Source organism: Hypomesus nipponensis, chromosome 12 (assembly GCF_054491055.1).
Source record: "Hypomesus nipponensis isolate SF chromosome 12, ASM5449105v1, whole genome shotgun sequence".
Lineage (NCBI taxonomy): Eukaryota > Metazoa > Chordata > Actinopteri > Osmeriformes > Osmeridae > Hypomesus > Hypomesus nipponensis.
The window spans coordinates 12,819,164-12,828,419 of record NC_140372.1 but is presented as its reverse complement, the minus strand read 5'-3'; the positions used below and the strand labels follow the sequence as shown (position 1 = coordinate 12,828,419).

Genomic DNA, 9,256 nt, shown 5'->3' with positions numbered 1-9,256 from the left:
AAGGATTGTCCGACTGAAGCAGTAGCAGAGTTTATGATTCAAGGTGGTGTCTGTCTTGGATAAATATCCCTGCCTGTAGCGTGAAGTCAGACTGTTGTATCTGCCATAAACGGGCTCCATCAACAGAGGCTATAGTTGTATGTTTCTTTTGGATAAGAACGCAAGCTAAGTGAATACATGTTAATGTTCCGCATTACATTTGTCCATACATTATATTCCTAATGTATATTATCTATAATGTATGGTACAGACTACCACTGAGTCTATATGGTACTACAAGTATACTTTAGTTTTCCACCATGAGAGAAATGTCAGGGTGGCTGAAAAAAAGAACACTGGCTGACTCCTGAAAGACAGTTTATTTCAATACAAAATAAATTGAGAAATACCAAGGCAATGAAAGTCATTCAAAGGTAAATCAGATATAAAACCATACAATATTATTGATAATATAAAAATACAAAATAAAGAAGGATTAAAAGATGTGAAATACCCCCAGTATATGAAGCAAACACTTTTTATATAATTAACCTGATCCAGCAAATAGATTTGAGTTGTGGCCAAAGACTGTGTGAACCAACATCACAAGAAAAGTGCAACACTGAGGACCCTAATTTGCGTTACCCTTGGGGGGCTTTTTAGCACGTGGCACCAGGAACATGGATCCGTCAGAGGCCTGCTGGAGGGAGTAAAGACTTGGGGAGTATGGCTGCCCTTCCTCATCCCTCAGTTTGCTAAAAACCTCCAGATAGAGGCTGCCCAGCTGCACCCTAAGCCCCTTCAGGGAGCTCTCTCTCTGGGCACGTTCCCCCAGCAAACGGCCTCTTTCACTCTGGAGCTCCTCCATCTCCTCCTCTAAACCGCTGATGGACGCCATCTTGCGTTTGCGGCAGTTCTGGGCTGCCACCTTGTTCTTTCCCCGCCTCCTGATGTCCCGGATCAGAACCAGCTGTGATTCGTTAAGCTGGTGACGTGTCATCAGCTCATTGTAGTCATCAACAGGAAGGTTAATAATACTGTCTACTGCAAAGGGGATGGACAAGGCCCTGGCTCGCTGCTCATCACGAGACAAACGACCCCGCCCCCTGGATCTGGAGGACTTTCTGGACTTGGTGAGACGCTCAGCATGGCCACGGACGTCTGTGAGGGGATTGGTGTCTGGAGAGGAGGGGCCTGATGACGACAGGGAAGAGCCAAAAGATGATTGGTGGAGGATGCTGTGGGATGTATTTTCCCTATGTTGTGATTGGCTGTGGCTGGGATTTGTCACCATCTCCTCTGTTTCTGATTCACTGAAGCCCCAGGAGCCGTCTTCCTGATTGGATGCCCCAGATGAGCTTGTGTCTATCCACACTGCAGAGTCTGGAGACTCACCATGTGGATGGCCGAGGAAGTCTTCAGTCAAATCAAGGTCCTCCCAGTTAGGGGGACACAGGTCCTCCAGGTTAGGGGGTGATAGGTCCTCCAGATTAGGGGGGCACATGTCTTCCAGGTTAGGGGGAACCAGTTCCTCCAGGTTAGGGGGACACAGGTCCTCCAGGTTAGGGGGTGATAGGTCCTCCAGGTTAGGGGGGCACATGTCTTCCAGGTTAGGGGGTGATAGGTCCTCCAGGTTAGGGGGGCACATGTCTTCCAGGTTAGGGGGTGATGGGTCCTCCAGGTTAGGGGGGCACATGTCTTCCAGGTTAGGGGGTGATAGGTCCTCCAGGTTAGGGGGGCACATGTCTTCCAGGTTAGGGGGACACAGGTCCTCCAGGGGAAAGGGACACAGGTCTTCCAGGGTGGGATCAGATAGGTCCCCCAGCAGAGGGTCAGTCAGGTCCTTCAAGGGAGAGTGGGCCATGTTCTTTAGGGGCCGGGGTGACAAGTCCTCCAGGGGAGTGTGACACAGGTTGTCAAGCAGAGGGTGAGACAGGTCCTCCAGTGGAGAGTGAGAGGGGTAGGGGATGTTGTGGGATGGCAGGGGACTGGGAAGGAGGGGTGTAGCTGTGGTAGGGTAGTTTAGGTGGCAGTACTGGCTGTAGTGTTCCTCCTCCACCACTATGGGCAGGCTGCTGTAGTTCTGCTTCTCTCCTACCAGTCTGCTTTGCTCCAGGATCTCTGTTACCTGCATACTGAGGTTGTGGAGCTCTGGGAGAGATAGCAGCTCCAGCCAGACCTGCTCTGCCTCCACACTGCCTGAGGGGGTCTGGGCGGCTGGGGGGGGCGATCGGACCTGGAGGGGTTTTAGGAGGGGTAAATGTTGGGATTGGGGAGCAGGAGAGACTGGGAGAGGTGGTGGAGCAGGTGTAGGAAGGCAGGACGAGGCAGGTGGAGGGAGGCAGGACAGGGCAGGTGGAGGGAGGCAGGACGGGGCAGGTGGAGGGAAGCAGGACGGGGCAGGTGGAGGGAGGCAGGACGGGGCAGGTGGAGAGAGGCAGGACGGGGCAGGTGGAGGGAGGCAGGACGGGGCAGGTGGAGGGAGGCAGGACGGGGCAGGTGGAGGGAGGCAGGACGGGGCAGGTGGAGGGAGGCAGGATGGGGCAGGTGGAGGGACAGAGGAGAGGGAATGTTTAGACGGTTTTGGGGAAGCTCTTTGCGGAGTCAGTAGCGCGGACAGCATTGGGTTCTGGGTAACAGGTGAGGGCTGGGGCATGGGCAGGGCTGGGGGGCTGACCACAGGGGAGGGGACCTAAAAAGAGGGAAGAAGAGAGGAGAAAAAGGTAGGGTAAGAGGGTGAGAAATAAATTTTAGTATATTACAAAAAAAGTGATATAAATACATTGAGAGTCATTTCCTGAGGACAGCTCAAAAAAACATGGAAAGTATGACCAACATACAGAAGAAAATTGTTTCTTCAAAGTTGAACAAACCAACGGTATAATACGATAACATCAGTTTGGCTGTTGGTAGGTAACTTTCTATTCTTGGCTATCTCTTAAGGTACAAGATCCCAGGCGCCTGAAACATGATAGGATGTCGCTACAAAGTCACTTCCTGCACGTACACCTCTCCATTATCTTATCAACCGACTGTACATAATCCATGTATGGTGCCAAACAAAACGGACTCCCAAAACGTGTTTATTTGACCTAATCAGATGAATGATACACTATTACACTATCACAACATATAAGATGAACGATCCATACACTGTACAATATTTCTGTCTCTATGGGAGAATGGCTGTTGCGTGGACAGCATGTTGGTAATTACAACCATATAAAACGTGAATGATTTAACCGTGTGTGCGTGTGTGTGTCTCACCTGCATGTTCTCATCCAGAGGAAAACTGTCCTCCAGCAGCTGCATGCACTCAGCAAACGACAGAGTCTCTTCTTCCATCTCACACAGCATGGGGTCCTATCACACACACACACACACATTGCTGAATTAGACACAACATCTCAGGCAGGGGGTTCTCCAGGCATCGTGTACGTGAGTGACATCATCAGTCTATATTGGTCTGACCTTGTGAGTGGAGCCATGGCCTGCACCAGCATCGTCCTCACTCGGCAACGCGAGGGGGAGGGCCGTCAGCTCCCCCGTCTCTTTGTCCAGATGCAGCCCCCGGCGACGCCCCTCCTCCTTCTCCTCCTCCCGCTGCCGGAGCTCCTCCTCCTCCTGTTGCCTCTGGCGCCGTAGCGACGTCTGCTTCTGACGCAGGCGCCGGTCGAAGACTTCTCGGCCCGCCCCCAGGTCTACGTCCTGTCTCCAGAGGATGTCCACCAGCTCCATCTCCTGGAGGGGGGGGGGGGGAGTGGAGGGGTTCAAACACTGATGATACATCAGCCTGAGAGGCTCCCACCACGGCATCTGCCATCAGACCAAGAAACTGTCCTCTAAGTCTGAGAGCAGGTACTCAGTACTGTATCCCGCCATGTTCTGGTACATCCTCAAGTGTTGTCGCAAACCACCTCCACTACTCTGGTAGACTGCTGCAGTGTTTTCAGCTCATAACCTGCAGGACAGTGGGTGTGTGTTTGTCTTTTTCATTGACCCCCGTGACCAATGAGGTACAATGTGTGTGTGTGTGTTTGTGTGACACTGTGACCAGCGAGATTTGTGTGGAATGTGGAAGCTGCCGGTCAGGATGAAAGGAGCAGAGCTAACCTTGACTCCTCCTCCATGAACTTACTGAACCCTCACCTCACTGTCCTCAACACGCCTCACTAAGCCACCACGTCTCTCCTCCTGTCTGCCGTTGGACTGCTTGGTATGCTGTATATGGCCATGCTGAACAGGTTCCAGTGATATCATTCGGAGCCTGGCGGAGCTGCATGTGACCTGTGATATAACAGCAGACATGGGCGGCCAGGGCTGTTGGTGAACTTCTCTGTTTACAGACACTATGGAGGGAGATAAGCTGCCTATTCACCCTCTCTATTGCTTCCACAATCCCACTCTATCCCTCCCTCTCTCTTTCACTGTCCCTCTCTCGCTGTCTCTCTCACTCCCTGTTTCTGATCCCACTCAGCAGGAATGCCTGCTTACCTGGGCGTGGGTATTGGAGAACAAAGGCTACAGGTGGCTGTGCCAACAGGGGTGTGTGAGAAAGTTGCGTGAGAATAGCTGGGCCTCGTGGGTGTGATAACAGACAGCTGCAAGCTGATTGGTTCGAAGTGTTATCTCATTCTGGCTTTCACCTCAGCCCCAGAAAGACTCAAGCACGCACACACACACGCCCCCATCAGTTTTACAAATCCATCATGTAAACACACCTTTCAGAGTGAAAGGTTGGATAAGTGTATCTGGCAGGTGTGTTTGGGTCAGGGTGAAGGGCGATTAGTGTCAAGCTACATAAAACTGTTTAATGAATACATAAAAACGATGAATACCAGTATAATATGACAGAGATTGGTTGTGGTACTATGTTTAGTCTCAGATGTTACTAGTGTGTAAACGCTTTCAATCTGTTATGTGACATTTTTATACAAATCTGAAAAAAATCACAGTTCCTACATAAGCACGCCACGCCTCCCTTTCACTCTCACCCACTTATTTGGGCAGGGTTCCCAAACACAAAGGTAACATTGTGTCTAAGCCTGTATATACAGTACATTTACAAATATTACACGTGCTATTAAATTAGCGTTGTTAATATTAATTTTGTAATCTAATGTCAATATTTTGTTCCCAACATACAAAGTTGATAAAATACTCAAACCGGAACGGGGGCCGTCCCTGAGCCGAGGGGGCTCCAGACAAACGACCAAGAACGTCTCAAGGATTTGATCCCTATATAAATGACATACACACAAATATCTAACGACTTCATAGGCTCAGGACTCCACCGTTATGCTCGAAGGCAACGTTTTTGTTAACCGGTAGATTTTGGGCCCGCTGCTCCAAGTGGAATCTTGAAAGCCCGGAAAGCTGCGAGGAAGGGACTTGCGAGTGGGGTTCTCTAACCAGACCTCGAGAGGCTAACGTGACTAAGCAGGATTTGACCAGTCTGGAGCGTACAGCACGAAACCAGAATCCATGGTCCTGAACAGGATTTGCTATGAGAGAATTATGTTCCTTCTTAAATTATATCGTAGCGGCGTAGCCTACAGTCTGCAAATAGGCCTTGCCATTCCCTCTACACTGTCATCCATTTAGTTCAAAATAACAATATGGTTTTCAATATGAGGGAAGTATTTTGTTTTGGATAGTCTAGGGTAGGTACAATATCTAGCTAGATACGTTTTAGTGTTGTTACAACGTGCAGGAGCCTCCTGACAGGAAGACATTTGAGAAACAATTATTTATCACAACGATAAAAGCTATAATACCTATACTTATATAGGCTAGCTGTGTGATTACCTGGCTCATATCTAGATGACTCAATCGTTAGACCTACCTGAAGACCTTGAGGATCCTCTGACAGGTCCAGCATCTCTGTACCAGTCCAGTCAGCCAGTCGTAGCTGGCCCTAAAACGACAAGCGTCAGGAGTCTCTGAGCCACTAAATTAACCTTACAGGCACAAAATCTTCCTAGTCCGACTTACAACTTCGGAAGTAAAGGAAGGTATGAGTTCTGGAGAGAAACGTGAACCAAGCCACCACAGACCCCCACCCTTATCGAACCCCCTCTGTTACGGAGTGAAGGGCCCTGCCCACATGCGGCAGCCAGTCAAGGGCGCTCTGAAGGCGGAGAGGGGAACGCCCCCGTTGCCAATCTTCTCTGTATCGTCTTGCTATCTTCGTTTTCAGGATGTATTCCTGCCATCCAGTGGTTTATTGTGGTTACTACAAGGCTATTGTGTTGCGTAACTTATTTTACAACACAGAAGAGATTGTGTACACAGACAGCATCTGCAAACTGCAGGTGGCATTAAACTCTGTACAACTCGATCAACTCGGCAGAAAACGTCCCTCCGTATACCTGCGCAAAGTTATCCCATACTTCTCAGTGTGAGGAATACAAAATGTTATACGAGAGCGTGTGTAATGGTTGAAATGCGTGAGATTTGAGAGCCATGTTTGAATGATGTGATATGAATTCCCATCTCTTCCAATTTATTTCAATTTTTCCCCCTCTCTACCCGTCCTCCTATTTTTGTTTTCTACTTTTTTATGTCCCCCTCAGCCTAATCTTTTCTCTTCTCTTTCAATACCCCCCCCTCTCTCTCTCTCTCTCTCTCTCTCTCTCTCTCTCTCTCTCTCTCTGTCTCTCTCTCTCAGAGAGACAGCTCAGCTCCGTACAGCACTCTGTCCTCCAGATACTCAGTGCATGACACGACTGGGCTATGAGCTGCTGCTGCTCACCGGCCGAGGAGCCGTCCACCCATCTATCTATCCAATCCATCAATCAATCCATCCGTCCTCTAATAGACTCCCACCGTAATTCTCAGACACAACATGCTCTTAAAGATGACAGACTGCTACACACACACAGAGAAGCACACACTTGAACCTTAGATGTTGAACTGTGCCACCCCCTGCCCCCTCCCTCCTCCTTCTCTGAATGACCCGGCTAGGTTGGTCTTTGATGATAGAGCAGATAAATCTACCTGTTTCCCCCTTTGTAACCAGATCCCGACACACAGTTAAACTGGTTCCCTGTTGGTAAGGCTGCTAGATCAGAGGTTGAGGAAGGACTCTGGTACTGGCCTGGATTACTGCTACACAACTGTCTGTGTGCGGAGAGAGGGAGAGAGTGTTGGGCGGAAGGGGAAGGGGGAGGGGGGAGGTGAGAAAGGGGGCGGGAGTAGGAAGAAGAGTGAAACACCCTGTGTGTGTGTGTGTGTGTGTGTGTGTAGGGTGGCACCTTCAGCCTTAAACCTCTACATTACACTACACCGTGAGGAACGACAAGTAATATGCAAACTCTAGAGAAAATCTAGAATAGTTTCAACTATAACTATCTCCACCATTGAGGAAGAACGTGAACACATACGGTATATACACTCCACCATAGAGGAAGAACATGAAGACATACGGTATGTACACCATAGAGAAAGAAAATAGAGTATAGCTTGACCCTCTGCAATAGATGAAGACATACAACATTCATTCAAGCATTTTCCCATACTATATTGCTATATATTCCTACACTTCAAAATCAAAATCAATCCCTGCCCCTCGGTCTACATTCATGACTAGAATAGACTCTATCACACACTCATGTGACATCGTGATTGAGAGGACTGAACGGTTTAGTTCTGACTGCAGGAACATGTATGACCAGGAGCATGCAGGAGATGATTGAACATGATTAATCGGACATGCATGCGCTGGAACATGGAATGCATGCGCTGGAATGTTTAAGCTGGAGCGTGTCGAAACAGGAATATGCCAGTGACCCGAGTGCCTTCAACTACATGTCTGCTCAGTGTCCACCAGGGGGAGATGTATGCCTAGCCATTGTATTACTTAACCAGTCCACACAATGTATATGTGACATTCAGGAATTAATACCTTATGAATCTATCTATAACTTGTATATGTCCCTCAACTTCATACAGTATTTTATGAATGACAGGACCAGCAGGTGGCTCTACTCCTGAAAAATAACTGCAGTTTTTGTACCATGGTTGACGTTCAACTTCAGCATTAATTTCCAGGATAACAATTGTAAAAATAGAACGGATATGCTGCTGATTTTTTATCAGACACACTGTTGCCAGTCTTTTACAAACATGGGTCTCCAGCAGTATGCTGGACAGCCCAAAACGGATTGTCAAGAACATGTACACATGACCAGACAGACAGACCTCATGAGCGAACACATTAGCAAGCACAGACTCTACTGCCATATCATAGGACACACACACACACACACGCACACACACACACACACAGACACAGACACTCTAAGACAACCACACACCTGTTTTCGTCATGGAGCTTCCATAACTCGGGTGCTTTTTCTATATATATCCTACCAGTATTAACTGGGAGAGTCTTGCTGCTGGGGTGACACAGATGGCTTCCCTCTGGTCTGGTGTCATGTGAGTGGCTTGAAGAGTCTTATGTTTAAAATAACATTTGTACAACCATGACAGCCCAGATGGCTTAGACAGGCTGGGGGAGACCACTGCACCGTATTCGCCAGTTCTTAACATCAGTAATTATATTTTAGACAGTAACTAAGCTTTTATAATATTTATACAATGATTGATGGATCAATTATAGGACATTCAAAGCTTCCTATTCGAGGTCATTCATTCTCTGTCTTGATTGCAAATTCTATCCACCTGGTGGCGCAAATCTCATGTCCTTGACCAAACTTCTTCCTGTTTCAGAAACGTATAAATGAAGTCTCATTTTATGATTGTTTTATATCGTTAAATACGCATCTGAATTATCTTTATATTTTCTGACAATCTATAAGTAAAGTTTAAAATATAAATTTTTAATACGAAGTCTTACGTAGTTTCATGTTGTAATCTTGCGTCACATTCGGCAGGGCGGGGCAGTGCGCCATATTTTATAACGAGGTCGTTTAAGGACATCACAGGGGTAAAAGAGTAATGACTGAACTTTGGACTAGTCATACAGTCAGTCGGATCATTTCCTAGAGAGCGGGTTGACCAGGGAACACATAGCCTACTGACAGTCGCCTACATTTTCTAAATGCTAAAATAGTCGTTGGGATGAAGCGACATATCGTATGACGTGGAAGATAGTCGACCTCACCAACCTACTTCCTCTTATACCAGGCTACTTCCTCTTATATCATGACGTGATGTGACCTTACCTTTACAATCCACTCGGATCCTTATACATTTACAAAATAAAGACATCTTAAGGAATTGAAATCTCCTTCATATGACCATACAACCTATT

The 9,256-nt window shown here is 47.7% G+C and overlaps 1 protein-coding gene across 2 annotated transcripts; it reads right to left on the bottom strand.

The window, feature by feature from the left end:
• Nucleotides 1–340: 340 nt before the first annotated feature.
• LOC146261205 (uncharacterized) lies at nucleotides 341–6,067 on the bottom strand. 2 transcript variants are annotated; one of them, XM_084668400.1, is made up of 5 exons: nucleotides 5,825–6,067; nucleotides 4,129–4,266; nucleotides 3,451–3,720; nucleotides 3,247–3,342; nucleotides 341–2,671 (listed from the first exon to the last, which is right to left on the bottom strand). In XM_084668400.1, exons 1-5 carry the CDS (start codon nucleotides 5,858–5,860, stop codon nucleotides 611–613), a joined length of 2,601 nt encoding a protein of 866 aa, XP_084524526.1. In that variant the 5' UTR covers nucleotides 5,861–6,067; the 3' UTR covers nucleotides 341–610. The 2 variants fall into 2 exon arrangements, with proteins under 2 accessions (XP_084524526.1, XP_084524527.1); XM_084668401.1 differs by lacking the exon at nucleotides 4,129–4,266 and having other exon boundaries at nucleotides 5,825–5,896; nucleotides 5,974–5,988.
• Nucleotides 6,068–9,256: the final 3,189 nt, after the last annotated feature.

Coding starts and splice junctions, on each gene's coding strand:
- LOC146261205 (XM_084668400.1), bottom strand. CDS start 5,860: ATGCTGGACCTGTCAGAGGATCCTCAAGGTCTTCAG. Junction 3,721..4,128: donor GGCGTGTTGAGGACAGTGAG/GTGAGGGTTCAG, acceptor CCCCCCCTCCAG/GAGATGGAGCTGGTGGACAT. Junction 3,343..3,450: donor GCCATGGCTCCACTCACAAG/GTCAGACCAATA, acceptor TGTGTGTGATAG/GACCCCATGCTGTGTGAGAT.